This window comes from Scyliorhinus canicula, chromosome 2 (genome assembly GCF_902713615.1).
Source record: "Scyliorhinus canicula chromosome 2, sScyCan1.1, whole genome shotgun sequence".
Taxonomy (NCBI): domain Eukaryota; kingdom Metazoa; phylum Chordata; class Chondrichthyes; order Carcharhiniformes; family Scyliorhinidae; genus Scyliorhinus; species Scyliorhinus canicula.
This window is the reverse complement of record NC_052147.1, coordinates 35,783,751-35,802,258: the sequence shown is the minus strand read 5'-3', so window position 1 is coordinate 35,802,258 and position 18,508 is coordinate 35,783,751. Positions and strand designations below refer to the sequence as shown.

At 40.8% G+C, this 18,508-nt stretch overlaps 1 protein-coding gene across 3 annotated transcripts in view; it reads left to right on the top strand.

The window, feature by feature from the left end:
• ptpn21 (protein tyrosine phosphatase non-receptor type 21) overlaps positions 1 to 14,134 on the top strand; it is a 103,883-nt gene extending 89,749 nt beyond the window's left edge. For all 3 annotated transcript variants that reach the window (XM_038776060.1, XM_038776070.1, XM_038776076.1), the window contains 6 exons: positions 6,084 to 6,227; positions 7,566 to 7,784; positions 7,962 to 8,090; positions 9,038 to 9,272; positions 9,402 to 9,562; positions 12,123 to 14,134. In XM_038776060.1, the coding sequence (XP_038631988.1) occupies positions 6,084 to 6,227; positions 7,566 to 7,784; positions 7,962 to 8,090; positions 9,038 to 9,272; positions 9,402 to 9,562; positions 12,123 to 12,251 (1,017 nt within the window). In that variant the 3' untranslated portion in view covers positions 12,252 to 14,134. The remainder of the gene's footprint in view (positions 1 to 6,083; positions 6,228 to 7,565; positions 7,785 to 7,961; positions 8,091 to 9,037; positions 9,273 to 9,401; positions 9,563 to 12,122) is intronic.
• Positions 14,135 to 18,508: the final 4,374 nt, after the last annotated feature.

The following is an 18,508-nucleotide window of genomic DNA, read 5'->3' as shown; positions in this document are numbered from 1 at the left end:
TGTAGAAGGTCCTACAAGGCAGGAGCCTAATTTTAGGGAATAAAGCCAGACATGGCGGAGCATCTCGGTGATTGTGACCATAACTCAATAAGACTTAAGTAGTCTTACAACACCAGGTTAAAGTCCAACATGTTTGTTTCAAACACTAGCTTTCGAAGCATTGCTCCTTCCTCAGGTCCTGAGCAGTGCTCCGAAAGCTAGTGTTTGAAACAAACATGTTGGACTTTAACCTGGTGTTGTAAGACTTCTTACTGTGCTCACCCCAGCCTAACGCTGGCATCTCCACATCATCAATAAGACTTAAGGTAGTTATGCAAAAGGGCAAAGCTGGACCAGAAATAAATATTGGTTCTGAATTGGGGGAAGGCCAATTAATAGGATAAGACAAATCTGGCCAAAGTGGACTGGGAGCAACTACTTGTGGGAAAATCCACATCAGAGCAGTTGGAGTCATTTAAAAAATAGGAAGTGTGTAAAGCTATCATGTTCCTGTAAAGTTAAAGGGGGGGACCAAAAGGTCGAGAGAACCCTGAATGTCAAGGGATATGTGGATTGGAGAACCCTGGATGTCAAGGGATATGTGGATTGGAGCGGAAAAAGAAAGGGAGGCGTATGGCCGATATAGGGGGGTGAAAACAGTGGATGCCTTAAGAGTATAGAAAGTGAAGGGGGCTACTTAAAAAATAAATTAGGAGTGTGAAGAGGGGGCATGAAAAACACTGGCGGGGGGGGGGGGGGGGGGAATCCCCAAGTGTTTTATAAGTATATTAAGGGCAAGGGGGTAACCAGGTAAAGAGTCGGGCCAATTGAGGACCACGTGGCAACCTGTGTGTGGAGCCGAAAGATGGAGGTGAGGTATTAAATGAGTATTTCACATCTGTGTTCACTATGGAGAAGAATGATGGAGATATCAAAATCAGAGAGGGGGACTGTGATATAATTGAACAGATTAGCATTGAGAGGGAGGTGGTTTCAGCAGGCTGAAAGGCAGATAAATCCCCAGGCCAGGATGAGGTGTATCCTAGACTGTTGTGAGGCAAGAGAGGAAATTGCAGGGGCTTTGACATTAATCATCAAATCCTTGCCACAGGTGAAGTGCCAGAGGACTGGGATAGCTAATGTGGTGCCTTTATTCAAGTAGGGAAGAACCAGGTAATTACAGACCAGTAAGTCTAACATCAGCGGTAAATAAATTATTGGATAAAATTCTTGAGGAACAGAATTACCATTTTTAGAGGCAAGCATTAATCAAGGATAGTCAGCATGGCTGTATGTCTAACAAATCTGATTATCAAAAGGGATAAGTATACCCCGCAGGGCAAGAGTTATAGCTGGGGGAAGGGCAATTATGATGCCATTAGACATGACTTAGGATGTGTTGGTTGGAGAAGTAGGCTGCAAGTGTTGGGCACACTGGATATGTGGAGCTTGTTCAAGGAACAGCTATTGCATATTCTTGATAAGTACGTACCAGTCAGGCAGGGAGGAAGGGGTCGAGCGAGGGAACCGTGGTTTACCAAAGAAGTGGAATCTCTTGTTAAGAGGAAGAAGGAGGCCTATGTGAAGATGAGGCGTGAAGTTTCAGTTGGGGCGCTTGACAGTTACAAGGAAGCGAGGAAGGATCTAAAGAGAGAGCTGAGACGAGCAAGGAGGGGACATGAGAAGTCTTTGGCAGGTAGGATCAAGGAAAACCCAAAAGCTTTCTATAGGTATGTCAGGAATAAAAGAATGACTAGGGTAAGAGTAGGGCCAGTCAAGGACAGTGGTGGGAAGTTGTGTGTGGAGACTGAGGAGATACTAAATGAATACTTTTCGTCAGTATTCACTCAAGAAAAAGATAATATTGTGGAGGAGACTGCTGAGACCCAGGCTATTAGAATAGATGGCATTGAGGTGTGTAGGGAAGAAGTGTTGGCAATTCTGGACAAGGTGAAAATAGATAAGTCCCCGGGGCCGGATGGGATTTATCCTAGGATTCTCTGGGAAGCCAGGGAAGAGATTGCCGAGCCTTTGGCTATGATTTTTAGGTCATCATTGGCTACAGGAATAGTGCCAGAGGACTGGAGGATAGCAAATGTGGTCCCTTTGTTCAAGAAGGGGAGTAGAGATAACCCCGGTAACTATAGGCCGGTGAGCCTAACGTCTGTGGTGGGTAAAGTCTTGGAGAGGATTATAAAAGATACGATTTATAATCATCTAGATAGGAATAATATGATTAGGGACAGTCAGCATGGTTTTGTGAAGGGTAGGTCATGCCTCACAAACCTTATCGAGTTCTTTGAGAAGGTGACTGAACAGGTAGACGAGGGTAGAGCAGTTGATGTGGTGTATATGGATTTCAGTAAAGCGTTTGATAAGGTCCCCCACGGTCGGCTATTGCAGAAAATACGGAGGCTGGGGATTGAGGGTGATTTAGAGATGTGGATCAGAAATTGGCTAGTTGAAAGAAGACAGAGAGTGGTAGTTGATGGGAAATGTTCAGAATGGAGTTCAGTTACGAGTGGCGTACCACAAGGATCTGTTCTGGGGCCGTTGCTGTTTGTCATTTTTATAAATGACCTAGAGGAGGGCGCAGAAGGATGGGTGAGTAAATTTGCAGACGACACTAAAGTCGGTGGAGTTGTAGACAGTGCGGAAGGATGTTGCAGGTTACAGAGGGACATAGATAAGCTGCAGAGCTGGGCTGAGAGGTGGCAAATGGAGTTTAATGTGGAGAAGTGTGAGGTGATTCACTTTGGAAAGAATAACAGAAATGCGGAATATTTGGCTAATGGTAAAATTCTTGGTAGTGTGGATGAGCAGAGGGATCTCGGTGTCCATGTACATAGATCCCTGAAAGTTGCCACCCAGGTTGATAGGGTTGTGAAGAAGGCCTATGGTGTGTTGGCCTTTATTGGTAGAGGGATTGAGTTCCGGAGCCATGAGGTCATGTTGCAGTTGTACAAAACTCTAGTACGGCCGCATTTGGAGTATTGCGTACAGTTCTGGTCGCCTCATTATAGGAAGGACGTGGAAGCTTTGGAACGGGTGCAGAGGAGATTTACCAGGATGTTGCCTGGTATGGAGGGAAAATCTTATGAGGAAAGGCTGATGGACTTGAGGTTGTTTTCGTTAGAGAAGAAGGTTAAGAGGTGACTTAATAGAGGCATACAAAATGATCAGAGGGTTAGATAGGGTGGACAGCGAGAGCCTTCTCCCGCGGATGGAGGTGGCTAGCACGAGGGGACATAGCCTTAAATTGAGGGGTAATAGATATAGGACAGAGGTCAGAGGTGGGTTTTTTACGCAAAGAGTGGTGAGGCCGTGGAATGCCCTACCTGCAACTGTAGTGAACACGCCAACATTGAGGGCATTTAAAAATTTATTGGATAAGCATATGGATGATAAGGGCATAGTGTAGGTTAGATGGCCTTTAGATTTTTTTCCATGTCGGTGCAACATCGAGGGCCGAAGGGCCTGTACTGCGCTGTATCGTTCTATGTTCTATGTTCTAAGTCTAAATAGTCTTTCAAACAAACAAAAAGTCATATACACCGGTTCTCCCTGATCAACTCTACAAGTTACATCTTCAAAGAATTCCAGTAGATTTGTTGAGCATGATTTCACTTTCCTAAATCCATGCTGACTTTATCTGATTATACCACTGCTTTCCAAATGTATTATGAAATCCTTGACAATGGACTCTAGCAACTTCCGTGCTACTGATGTTCATCTCGCTGGTCTTTATCGTTCCGCATTATCTCTCTTTTTTGAATAGTGGTCTTACATCAACTACCCTAGGTCCTACATAGGAGACTGATTAAGACGGTAAGAGCTCATGGAATCCAGGATAATTTAGCAAATTATATCCAAAATTGGCTTAGTGGCAGGAAGCAGAGGGTGTTGGTTGAAGGTTGTTTTTGTGACCGGAAGCCTGTGTCCGGTGGCGTACCGCAGGGATTGGTGCTTGTTCCCTTGCTGTTTGTAGTGTATATGATCGAGGCAGGAATGTTGTGGATGGGCAGCACGGTGGTGCAGTGGGTTAGCCCTGCTGTTTCATGGCACCGAGGTCCCAGGTTCAATCGCGGCTCTGGGTCATTGTCCATGTGGAGTTTGCACATTCTACCCATGTTTGCGTGGGTTTCGCCCCCGCAACCCAAAGATGTGCAGGTTAGGTGGATTGGCGATGCTAAATTGCCCCTTAATTGGAAAAAATGAATTGGGTGCTCTAAATTTATTTAATAAAAGGAATGTTCAGATATGATCAGCAAGTTGGCAGATGAAACAAAAATTAATGTGTGGTAAATAGCAAGCTAGGAAATACAGAGGACCAGAAGGATGTTTGGGTGCATGTCCATAGCTCCCTGAAGGCAGCAGGACGGGTAGTTAGGGATATGGTATACTTGTCTTTATTAGCCAAGGCATAGAATAAGAGCAGGGAGGTTATGAAGGAGCTGTATAATTAGATCACAGCTAGAGAACTGAGTGTAGTTGTGGTCGCCACACAATAGGAAGGATGTGATTGCACTAGAAAGGGTGCAGAGGAGATTAGCCAGGATGTTGCCTGGGCTGGAGCATTTCCGTTATAATGAAAGGCTGGATAGGGTGGGATGGTTCTTCTTAGAGCAGTGAGGGGGGGGGGGGGGGGGGGGGGGGAGAGAGATGGGCAGCACGGTGGCGCAGTGGTTAGTGCTGCTGCTTCACAGCGCCGAGATCCCAGGTTCAATCCTGGCTCTGGGTCACTGTCCGTGTGGAATTTGCACATTCTCCCTGTGTTTGCGTGAGTTTCGCCCCCACAACCCAAAGATGTGCAAGGTAGGTGGATTGGCCACGCTAAATTGTCCCTTAATTGTAAAAATGAATTGGGTACACTAAATTTATGTTAAAAAGAGCAGTGAGGGGGAACCTGATTGAGGTGTACAAAATTATGAAGAAAATAGGGTATATAGGAAGAAACTATTCCCCTGAGTTGAGGGGCCAGTAACCAGGGGACATATATTTAAAGCAAGGAACAGTGGATTTGAGGAAAAACCTTTACACCTCGAGGGTGATGGGAATCTGGAACTCTCTCTAAAAGGGTGGTAGATGCGGGAACCTTCAACATTTAAGAAGCATTTAGATGAGCACTTGATACACCATAGCATGCAAGGCTACGGACAAAGTGCTGGAAAAAATGATCAGGATAGATAGGTGCTTGATGGCCGGCATAGATACGATGGGCCGAAATGTCTCTTTCTGTGCTATAAAACTCTGACTCTGCATTAGTGGGTTCTTCCCTCCATTGCCTTCTTGGATGAGTTTTGAATATTTTAGCAAAGGTATTAGTTTCTTTTCTCCAACACAAACCATCTTAAACTACTCTCCTGTGCCTCTATTCTCACCTCCGGTGGTAAATGCAAGGAGCTCATGGACTATTTTGTTTAAAAGTCAAGACCATGCATTCAGCTGCTGCTTCTGCCTCCTCCACTTCCCTTAGCTCACTGGAGAAACTTCCTCTTGCGTTTTCTCTCTCCAACCCTGAATTGCATCTTTTTCAAATTTCTCTTCCATCTCCCTTCCTGCCTTTCTGAACTTCTCTTATTGATGGAACCCACTTGTGCTCTGGATTGTATTCCTGCGGAACGGCTGACTGTCCAACTTCCCATCCTGGCTTCTATGTTAGCTATTATTAATAGTTCTGTCACCCCCAATAGTGTTACCTTCTGTTTCAATTCTGATGGCATTGCCCTTTTCTCAAACAAAAAAACCCTTGGCATTGTGCAATTTATTTTGTAGACAAGTGAAAAAGAACAGTGAATAGTTTGCTAAGATGTATAGTTAATATTTTTGGTTAAGATGTAGATCGTCTTCAGAAAATCCGATTTGAGTGCAAACATTTTAGAAATCCGCTTTGGCCATCTGAATTTCTCTATCCTACATTTGGCCTATGGTGCATCCATTTGAGAGTTATTTTTAGCTATATACTGTTGTGCTCAGTTAGCGATTTATTATACGTGACTTCCTGGTTCTTGCAGAATCTTGCTGTGCAGGTTCTGTACACCGAGAGTAAATGTGTTCTTGATTGCTTAACACCTATTTTTTTGTCTTATTCTTCAATTTTGAAGGATACGCGAAAAGGAACTCGTGTGTCTGATATTAGGAAAATTGGACCATTGAAGATGGCAGAATTAAATGGATTAACACCATTTCAAAAGCCTTTAGCTGATACTATTAAAGATGAACCTATCAAGACATCATACGACGAAAGGGTATGGCTTGATATCATTCATGTTATTTATATGTTCAGAGCATAAGATTGTTAATTGTCTGACGATTGAACTATTAAAGGCACAATATTTGTTGAAACTTTGGCTGCCAGCAGTAGCTAAACTACGCTTTTAGTTACAAAAATAATGACGTCATAATTGCATAATATGGTATAGTACTGAGGTTTTGTGTGGGTAAATATAGTACAGTTGGCATTTCTGTAGGAAAATTGCCCAGAATTTCTAGTTCTTATTTACAGTTCCTTTTGGAATTATGCATATGTGAACGGAGTGTTGGATGAAATAGAATTGGACATTTGCTATATTTGTTCATGTTCTTTGTAAGAACTCCGTATGATCTAAATGAGACACTGTAGACTCCCCAATCCTCATGAAATAGTAACCCAGTCTGATTCTGTTTAGGTAAAGGGAGGAAAAGAGAGAATATCGGAGACCTACATTTATTTCCATAGGAATATTTTATTTGTAGATATTGCAGACTCTTATTGGGGGGGGTGGGAGAAAATATTAAGTCCTTCCTCGTGTACATTTCTGTATTTTTACAATGAAAGTGTATCTTAAATATCTACAAATAAGATAATAGTTCCAGTCATTTTTTTAAAATTGTGTTCCCTGATATTTTCCTATTAAGGAAATGGCCTGCAGAAATGCAAATCAATGGGTGGCAACAGTATTATACCTGATGCTATCAGATTTCATCCAGATCTATTTATGTCGGAACTTATAGTGTGGAGAATCAGTAGAGTGTGGTGGCCATGGTCAAGCCTCATCCCTTCCTTACCTGCTGTTTGCCCATGTTCGCCTCTGGCTGCTGTTGAGTAGAGTCATGGGATCTGCTCCTTTTCCCAAACACCTTTATTTTTCTTTGAACACAATCAGCACCAAACTCTGTCATCACATGCCCCAAAGCCCACATGTAGCATCTTTACATATCAGTGCCAATTATTGGATCAATGAGACATCTAATTGGAATGTTTCTTAACCAATTCCTTAACAGCCCACACATTTTCAACCGGTGTCACTACTAATTTTCATAGAAATCCGTATGTGCAGAAGGAGGCCCATTGAGCCTGCACCGACCCTCCGAAAAAGCAGTCTAACTACATCATTACTGCAGTTTAATTTCAAATTAAAATGGTTGTTGTAAGAAAAACAAAATGCTGGACCATCTCAGCAGGTCTGACAGCATCTGTGGAGAAAGAAGGGAGCTAACATTTTGAGTCTGGATGACTCTGTCAAAACATGACTTTGTTTCAGATTCCAGCATCCACAGTAATTTTCTTTTATCTTGGTTCTTGTAAGTGTGTTTTGCATTTTTAGTGCAAAATTTTGGAACTGCGCCTGGAACAGAAAATGGTGTTTACAGAATATGAAAGAGTTCAAAAGAAAAATTCAGCAGCAGAGTGTACCATAGCATTATTGCCCGAAAATGCTGAAAGAAATCGATTTCCAGATGTTATTCCCTATGACGATAACAGGGTGGAATTGGTGCCTACAAAAGAAAACAATACTGGTTACATAAATGCATCTCATATAAAGGTACATGAGTATTATACCTGGTGTTTGCTTTGTAATTGATTGAGGAAAGCCACAAGTGTGACATTTTTGTAAATTCCATTTAATTTAAGTCTGAGCGTTGCTAGAATTCTTCACAAATTTACAATTTTTTCCTAACTTTCCCATGGCTGTCAGATAATTTGCAATTTTTCACTACAGGCAGTAGTTGAAGGCAAGGAATGGAATTACATTGCTACACAAGGACCACTCCAGACCACTTGTCTTGATTTTTGGCAAATGGTATGGGAACAAGGAGTCGCAATCATTGCCATGGTTACCATAGAAGAGGTACTTCTTGAGTTGCTCATGTCTTTAGCTTTAGAATTAATATCTGCATTTTCTGTGTACAAATGAGATACAGTAATAGAACTAGACATCCTGAATAAGTGAAAGCCTGATGTTTCTGGGTCCTACCAGAATTTGCACCTCAGTCAACTTGATTCATTTGATTTGCACTGAGGACTGCCAAATAGGAAAAGGAGCGTTGAAATGTATTTTTGCATACTTCTGTTAGACACACTGGCTGGATAGCCTAATCCTGCCTGGGATGGAATAGGATAGTTGGGGCCCAAAAATGGCAATGTTGGCTTATGTACCATTTTCCTGTTGCTGTTTTTGGGACCTGTCTCCATGATAGTTAAGGGGACATCACCTTGAAACTCCCATACTGTTGGCCACATAGGCAAGTTTAGGACCTGGAAACAGTTTCAATTTCTGTTTCCCACCACTGAAGGGAGAATCTAGCTGTATGTGTCACTGTTTACTTTAACAGATAATTTTAATGTAGCCATTGGGATTTTACATCTGTGTGACTGAATATTTATGCGGTTTGAAAGTATTGTCTTTCCAGTATTTCTCCTCTCAAATCATTCAATCCTTGTTTTAAATTTTGCAAAAGTGGTTACATAATTGAGCATCTTTTTATCATAGAAACATAGAAAATAGGAACAAGAGGAGGCCATTCAGTCCTTCAAGCCTGCTCTGTCATTCACTATGATCATGGCTAATCATCCAACTCAATAACTTAATCCTGCTTCCTCCCCGCCTATCTTTTTATCTCCTTCGCCCCAAGTGCCACAATCAATTAGTAATTCTAATAGAATTTATTTTTAATGGTTGCATAATGATTTCCAAAGTCATTTCATAATACGATTGCTTGGACTATGCATCCTAATTCAGAAATTGGATTGTTCTCTAGTGTTAATGAAGTCGTTTATATTGTAATTATGTTACAGGAGGGAGGGAGAGAGAAGAGTTTTCGGTATTGGCCTCGATTAGGCTCCAGGAATAACTCTGTCACATATGGAAGATTCAAAATAACCACACGATTTCGAACAGACTCTGGTTGTTATGCAACCACAGGGTTGAAAATTAAACATTTATTGAATGGGCAAGAGAGGACTGTATGGCACTTACAGTATACAGACTGGCCAGAAAATGGCTGCCCAGAAGATATCAAGGGATTTCGATGTAAGTTTACTTAATTCTGATTAACCTTTTAAGTTTGAAAAAACACTGTATATACTGAAGCAATTTGTACCACTTGTATAAATGATTCTTGTTAACTTGGATTTTTTTAACTTACCATTGCCGTTACAGCTTATTTGGATGAAATTGAGTCAGTGCGTCGTCATACTAATAGTACAACAGACAGTAAAAATCTGGATACGCCTTTACTTATACACTGCAGTGCTGGTGTTGGAAGGACTGGTGTTGTAATTTTATCAGAAATTATGATTGGCTGCCTGGAACACAATGCGGTAAGATTGAGCTTCCCTTTTATTGAACCTGCCCTGGTACGTAGTCTCTGTCTCTGATAAATTCAAGATGAGTTCCACTTTCCTTCCATTTATGTAAGCCTTTACTAAACCTTGATAGTGTCATTACCTCATTGACCATAGTTGCTTAACTGCATTTGTATTGTTAGTCTATGGGTTTACCCAGCAGCAGTTCAACCCAGTTTACTGTGGTGTTTAGGAACATAGGAAACTAGAGCATGTGTAGACCATTCGATCCCTCAAGCCCTGCCATTCTAGTCACTCATGCCTGATCTAGCTCAATGCCAATTTCCTGCATTAACCCCATGTCCATTAATAGCTTTAAAAATCTATCAATCTCTCTCCTCAGCCCTCTGAGGTAGAGAATTCCAAGGATAAGCACCCTCTTGAATGAAGAAATTTCTCCTCATCCTGGCCTACCTCTTATTCTGAATCTCTGCCCCTGGTTCTGGACACTACTCAATTGCTAAAAGTTAAGCCAGAAGTTAGCACCACCATTTTTTTAAAAAACCATTAGGCTTTATTGCTAGAGGAATAGAATTGAAGAGTAGGGAAGATGCACTAAACCATTATTGAACCTTGATTCGACCACATTTGAGTACTGAATGTAGTTCTAGTCGTCATATTGGGTGGGTCTCTTTTCTCTTTGAGGAGAGTGGGGGATCGAGAAAGATGGGTGAGGGTTGACGTAATAGAGGTCTTTAAAATTGATAAATATTTGGTAGATTGGATGCAGAGAGTATGTTTTCTCTTGTGGGCAAGAGAATAACTAGAGGCCATGCATATAAGATAGTCCCCAAGAAAGCCAATAGGTAATTGGAAGATACCTTTACAAGTAAGTGGTAAGAATGTGGAACTTGCGAACAAGGAGTAGTTAAATTGAATAGCATAAATGTAGTTAAAAGGGGACCAGGCAAACGTATCAGGAAGAAGTTGGGCAAACATATCAGGAAGAAGTTAACGGATGGGTTATGATGATAAATTTGAATTTTCTGAAAGGGAAGGATGCATAGAGTGGAGCATAAATATGCATAGACTGGTTGGACCAAATGGCCTCTTTCTGTGCTACATATCCTGTGTAGGTAGATGTAATTACTACGACATCATACTTCGGAAAGCACACTTGTATTTTCAGATCACTTGTATTGTTATCATTGGGAACCATTATTGGGGTTTCAGAGGCTTGAGTTAGAAACTGGCATGTACTATTAAATGCTGTCCCATTTTAATCAATTAGTCACATAATAGTGTCTACAGTGTCAACCATGGGCCTCTTTGGGTCACTCTGTAATTCTTATATATGATTGGTATTGTTTAAGTATAGTTTTTAAAAAAATTAATTTGTTCTACATCATCCAGCAGCATTGTCTAAAACATATTGTTGTGCATGTGCCACTCGCTATGTTGATAGGGATGTCTTGAAGTTGTACAATACATTGGTAAGACCACACATGGTTCAGTTCTGGTCACCCTAATATAGGAAGGATATTGTTAAACTAGAAAGAGTGCAGAAGAGATTTACGAGGATGCTACCAGGACTTGATGGTCTGAGTTATTAGGAGAGGCAGAATAGGCTGGGACTTTTATCCCTGGAGCGTAGGAGGCTTAGGGTTGATCTTATAGAGGTCAATAAAATAATGAGGAGCAGAGATAAGGTAGATAGTCAACATCTTTTCCCAAAGGTAGAGGAGTCTAGAACTAGAGGGCATAGGTTTAAGGTGAGAGTGGAGAGATACAAAAGAGACCAGAGGGGAAATTTCTTCATAAAGAGGGTGGTGAGCAACTGGAATGGGCTGCCAGAGGCAGTGGTTGAGGCGGGTACAATTTTTTCCTTTTTTAAAAAAAAACAGTTAGACAGTTACATGGGCAGGGTGGGTACAGAGGGATATGGGCCAAATGCAGACAAGTGGGACTCTTAGTGATAGAAACTGGGAGGCAACAAAACAAGCTGGGCCGATGTTTCCATCGTAAACATCTGTGACTCCATGATATATGCTTCAAAGGAGGTGTCCATAGCATGCACTGAAAATGCTTTTTTATACCATACTTTCTTTTTCATACTTAGAGTATCCAATTATTTTTTTCCAAATAAGAGGCAACTTAGTGTGGCCAATCCACCTAACCTGCACATCTTTGGGTTGTGGGGGGTAAAACTCACGCAGACAAAGGGAGAATGTGTAAACTCCACACAGACAGTAACCCGGGGCCGATATCAAACCTGGGTCCTCTGTGCCGTAGACAGCAATGCTAACCACTGCACCACCGTGCCACCCTTTATACCATACTTTTGAGGGTCAGGAAGAAGTTCTGTAAAACCTTCCTCTTCTGTAATGGAATGCGAGGCTAGATGATACGTGGTCTGGGGAAGGAACACGTGTCTTGTTTCTCTGTGCTTTCATCTACATGTGATCATTAATATTCTTTTACCCAGTTAATTTTTTAAAAAAGAAAATCTATTCTGTGTTACTAATGAGTTTAAATTCATCTTTGTATCAAATCAGTGTGTTAGATCTAAGATGTATCTTAAATTTTTATTCCACAGACTCTGAATATTGCTACAATGCTGAACCTACTCAGACAACAACGGATGCTAATGGTGCAGACAATTGCCCAATATATCTTTGTCTACAAAGTGCTCATTCACTTTCTGAGAAGTTCTAGGCTGATATAACCTTGTGTTCACAAAGTGCTGCGAATTTCTTGGAAGCAAAACAACTGAACGCAAATTGTTTTAAATGAAGGAGAAGTTTTTCTAACTCTTTTAGAAGAGGAGGAGAAATAAATCTGTATAAAAGGTCACGTGAAGTACACAGAAGTAAATGTTTCCCTGTGCTATTTCTGATTATTTAATTGTATTGGCAGTTTTATGAAGAATTTGTTTATTTCTTCCCTCTGAACATTACTGTAAACAAGATTGTCATAGTAGGACAAATACTATGACTCCACCATATTTGGTGAATTATCAGTTTTAAGCTATAGTGTGAAGGTATTGTAGTTTAATGGAAATTTGATGAGAATGGCGATGGCTGACATTTTTTATTAGCAGGAGGAAATGCGAATGTTTAAACAGAATGATGAGTGAATGTCAGATTTACGGAGTAAGATTGAACTGGTGAAAATTAAAGTTTTTTTATTGGAATTAGTATTTCTAGATCTGGAATTTGGTGTAAAATAGGTGATTATTTTTCTTAAGCTTGTATCGTATCAGCTTACACAAGTAACAAAAGTACAAGTTATAATGATATGGATTAAACCAATTATGTTTATATTTTTAAATAGACATTTCAGTTAAGTCATGACTATCCATTTGGTTAGAAGTAGTCTGGTTTGTATAGTTTAATTAGCAGACTCAATTATAATTATTGAAACCTGAAGTTAGGGATTGCTAAAAGCAATGTAAGTTTAATCTAGTTCAGATATCTCTATTAATTGTGTTAGAGCTAATCTTATTTGAATTACTTTTAATAGGTCTAAATTTGAGTATTTTTGCTCTGATAACTCTTCATCATTTAAGTAGTGGAGTTAGTCGGCACACAACTGGCTTTTGTGTGACTTTCAGTGTAATATAATTATGCAATAAAGCACTTCAAATTTAATCTATGAATTGGAAAACTGCTGCTAAGTGACTTGAGTTTACAGAGTGTAAAAGTGAAGGATTTGTGCACGGTGTCCATATTGTTTCCTTTAAAATTTGTGTGGAAGCATTTTTGTAAATCTCTAACTCTGATCTACCTGTATTCACATCAACTCAATGATTCAGTAATTGTGAGAAAATGAGTTTATGATAAATGTAAGTTTGCCTACTTTACAGGACAGTATTGGGAGTATGAAGGACAATCCGTAAAACGTTTATGTATATATAATGTAGATAACATCATATTCTAAAATGCATTATGTACAGGATTGCACTTTGTGAAGATTACATGAGTACATTTGTACTTGTATGTTAACGTCAACATTTATGCTATCTCATACTTTCACTGTTTTTAGATCCAGTGCTGTATGACTTGTACATTGATTATAGATTTGATTTCATATGTAATGCTAGAAGAGTTCCTGATGAGGTAGAGCATGCTGTTATAACTATCCATCCCTTGCATTTCCTATGAAAGAGATTTCCATTGAGATGGCAAAATATTTTTGGTTCCTGGAAAATAAGTAAATTATGTTTCCTTACCCATTGCTGATACAAACATACATAATACCACTGTAGCATAAATAAATCTGCAGGATTGGCTGAAACGTGCTTTTAAAATGTGTCCTTTTTGGTAAGTTCAAGAAATAAGCAAAACTTAGTTTTGACCTTGTTTGCATTTTCTCTTTTTGACTAAATATATCTGTTAGTATTTGGTGTATGTGCAGAACTGTTTGGTAATTTGTTTTGTTTATAATGTTTTCAGAAACGTTCTTCCAGAACTTGCAAACTTTATGATCTCAATTTTTGAAAAGTGCACTCAAAATACTTTGCAAATGACAGGGCTTTGACGTTGAAGTTTGGTGTGCTTTAAATTTTAATTTGCCATTTGACAATAAACGGCCAATGAATGTTCTTCCGACATTTTTTTCAAGAAAATGATTGTGGCAAAATATGCTTTACCCTTACAAAAAAAATGATACTGTCCAAAAAGTGTTTTTTTTATCCATTCGTCATTTTGCATTGATTCTAGCACAGTTGTATGCTGGAAGCTATACCTGCCAATTTGATTTTCCTTAGATAATAGTAAAATTATATAAATTCAAGACTCCGCCATTTTGCATCTATTACAAGCCTTTCAGATGTAGAAACAGTAATTTGTAGATGATTTTAAGTTTTCTGGTAAATTTTGTACATCATTGCTTTAAAAATCTTACTCCCAGTAAATGCTTAAGTTTGGAGAACCAATAGAATATAAAATTCCATCCAGCCATTTTTCCCCACAAAATAGTTAATTTGCTTTGTTCACTGTTTTTCATCAGTAGATTTTTCTATCTGCTCACACTATAATTGTAGTTTATGTTTTTAATTCTTTGTTAGAAACTTACCTTCCCACTGCCCTTTCATTTGATTGATATATATCTTTAACTTTTCAGTTATGATTGACAGTTCCATAAACATGAGCCAGTTGGTTGTAATAAATTCACACATACAAATGAAATGTTTGCTAGATTTAAAAATCTTACCCACAAGTCTTACTCCTTTATCACTATTTTTACATTCACATTTAACATAGCTATCTAAATATGTAAATATTTGTCATGATTTATTGCTATTTTCTTCAATTACTGAAATTTCAAATGTTTGATATGTTTTGAACAAAAAATACACATTTCATAAAGTGCTTTAAGCAGGAGCATTGACATAATCTGACTCACAATGGGGAAATAGGTGGCGGAATACCTAATAGTGCAATGAGTTATGGGAAGCATAATGGGTAATTGTGTAGGTGGCGCATTAGAGCCTAATGATTTGAAAAGGGTTAGAGATCAGTCCTGGGCCCCAACTCCAATCATACTGTTGGTCTCTGCTCCTCTCCCAAGTAATGATAACACATATTCAAAATCCCTCTTAAGACTCCTGCATCCTAGGATAGGCAACCTGCTCCCCACAGATTTATCATTTCTAGATCCTAGACTCTAAAGATTCTGCTTCTCAATATAAGATCCTAGAATTGCACTCCTAAGAATCCCAAAGACCTGGGACCATGTTCTTGGCATCCTTTGGGACAGACCCACAATATTGCACCACACAATTCATATACTGTTCCTCAATGCTACCAAATCTGTGCCCAAAATCCTGCTACTGGAAACCCCACCACCCCACACACTTATATGTCCTGCTGCCTTGAAACAAAATAACAGGAAAAATAATGGAAAATGTTGCATTCTGCATTTTTTAATCGTCATTAATCTTGTTTACTGTGTCCCACTTCAATAAAGAAAACAATACTTTTAATCTCAACATTTTATAATAAAACTTAAAACATGTCCGCGTCTCACCATCCTAGTTTATTGCCAGTCAAGTCACTTGACTTTTTGAAAAAATTGCCATTTTTTGTAACTATAAAAATGCATATTTCACAGTTATGTGACTGTATTTATTTTTCCTTTGAACATTCTCCTTAAAGTTTTGCTTGATGCCTCTCTGGGAAACCTGAAAGTGAACATCAATATTTTTGTCAAAAGCAATGTTTCCAACGGCTCAGGTAGGTTTTACAGGCTTAGGATGTAGAATGTTGGCAATTTTCCACGAAAGTAGTAGTTTTTAAACAGTCAAATTCATTTGTTTAGTTATCAAACAACATTATACTTTTTTAAAATTCAAAAATCTTTGAAATTTAATCAACTAAATGCGTCAACACAGTCAATACACATTGACTTTTTATGCAGTCTTTTTAAAAATTGTATCAATAGGACTTTTAATAAAAGGTTTTTTTCCTCTTTGAATTTTGAAAGCAACGTTTCTTTCACCCGATTTTCACTTGGGTTTTGTTGATTAGTGATTTTTTTTTAACATATTAATTTTGCACCTATAATTATGGTGTTTTGATGGTTTGAAATGTAAAAATTAATAACAAGTCAGTGACCAGACATTTCCAAAAAATAATCTCAAAACATCAAATTTAATGCTTGCTGAGCTATTTTAAAGGTGCTGCCTATTCAGTTGTGGTCCAGTTTGTCCTTTTCTGTCTGTTTATCAGATCCTCTAGTAATGTGCTCTTTGGGGGCCTGGAGTATCCTACTCTTCTTGCGGAGAAAGCGCTTTACCTGTAGGTGCCCAAGTTCCTGTCCTGTCAGTAGTTCCAGCTTCTCAGTCAGTTCTTCCAGTGTCGCTAGTCTGTCTCCCATGTAAAAGTCCCTGACTGTCCACATCACCCTGTCCTGTCTCCATTTTGTGAAGGTGGTATCTAGCATGGCTGATGGGAAATCTGTGGTTTCTGCAGATGGGGGACATCTTGGTCAGACCGAAATGTTGCCTCATCTGATTCCACATCCTTAGTGTGGCTTCCACCACTGGGCAGGATGTGTATTTCGTCAGGGGGTGGGGGATGGGAGTGCTGCCGTAGCGAGGGTCTGCAAGGTCATTCCCTTGTAGGAGACCTCCTCCATCTGCAACTATTTCCATGGTGGGTTCACATATCCATCCCCGCACTCTCTTGCCGTGGCTGCCCAGTGATAATATTGTAGGTTTGGTAGTGCCATGCAACCCCTACCGTTTTTCCTTTGCAGTGTTGATTTGGGGACTCTTGGGTTCTTAACTCTTCTTTCTCTCTCTCTTTCCCCCCCCCCCCCCCCCCCCCCTCCCTACACACACACGCGCACACAAACGTCATGGTCATTTTGTCTGTTTTGGAAAAAGGCCTTGGGGATCAAGATCGGTATTGATCTGAACAGGAAGAGGAACCTCGGCAGTAGATTCATTTTGATTGTCTGCACCCTCCCCGTCAAGGAGAGCGGGAGCATATCCTATCTGTCGGACCTTTTGAACTTCTTCCGCCAGGCTGGTCAGATTCAACTGGTGAATCTGTCCAGTGCCGGGCTATTTGGATCTCAGGTTGCGGAATTTGTTTTGGGCTAGTTTGAATGGGAGTCCCTCCAGCTCTGTCCCTCTCCTGTTTGGGTTCACCGGGAATGCCTCACTCTTGCCCGGGTTAAGTTTGTAACTGGAGATGGTTCCAAACTCTCTGGCTGCATGATCTCTTTCAGGCCTTCCTGTGTTTCTGAGACGTAAAGGAGCAGGTCATCCGCATAGTGAGACTCTTGCTATCTGCCTCCCCTTTGGATGCCCCTCCAGATTTTTGCACCTCGCAGAGCAATTGTCAGGGGTTCAAAAAGGAATGGGGACAGTGGGCATCCCTCCCTTGTGCCTCTGTGCAGCTGGAAGTATTCAGAGCAGGTGGTGTTGGTTTGAATGCTCGTCTTGGGGACGTTGTGCAGGATTTTCAACGAGGAGGTGAAACCTGCCCCTAACCTATAACTATGATTTTTTTTTAATATAATTTTTATTAGAATTTTTTACAGAAAATATAAAACATAACGACAAACAATGAAATGCAACAAGATAACCCATAATAACTGTAACACCCCCAGACCGTATCTACGCATGTATCACATCCCCCCCCAACCCCAATGAACAACAAAAGAACTTAAAAATAAATTAAAATTAAATAAACAAACAGACAGTCATTGTCTGCACCCCCCACTTTTCCCTCCCCGCCCCTTCCCCCCCGCCCCTTCCCCCCCTCCCCCCCGGGTTGCTGCTGCTACTGTCCCTGTACCCTATCGTTGAGCCAGAAAGTCGAGAAAAGGTTGCCACCGCCTAAAGAACCCTTGTACCGACCCTCTCGGGGCGAATTTGACCTTCTCTAGCTTAATGAAACCCGCCATGTCATTGATCCAGGTCTCCACGCTTGGGGGCCTCGCATCCTTCCATTGTAGCAAGATCCTTCGCCGGGCTACTAGGGACGCAAAGGCCAGCACACCGGCCTCTTTCGCCTCCTGCACTCCCGGCTCCACCCCAACCCCAAAAATCGCGAGTCCCCATCCTGGCTTGACCCTGGATCCCACCACCCTCGACACCGTCCTCGCCAGCCCCTTCCAGAACTCCTCCAGTGCCGGGCATGCCCAGAACATATGGGCATGGTTCGCTGGACTCCGAGCACCTGACACACCTGTCTTCACCCCCAAAGAACCTACTCATCCTCGTCCCAGTCATGTGGGCCCGGTGCAGCACCTTGAATTGGATGAGGCTAAGCCGCGCACACGAGGAGGAAGAATTAACCCTCTCCAGAGCATCACCCCATGTCCCGTCTTCGATCTGTTCCCCCAGTTCCCCCTCCCACTTAGCTTTCAGCTCCTCTACTGACGCCTCCTCCGCCTCCTGCATAACCTTGTAGATATCAGGTATCTTCCCCTCTCCGACCCAGACCCCCGAAAGCACCCTGTCGCTCA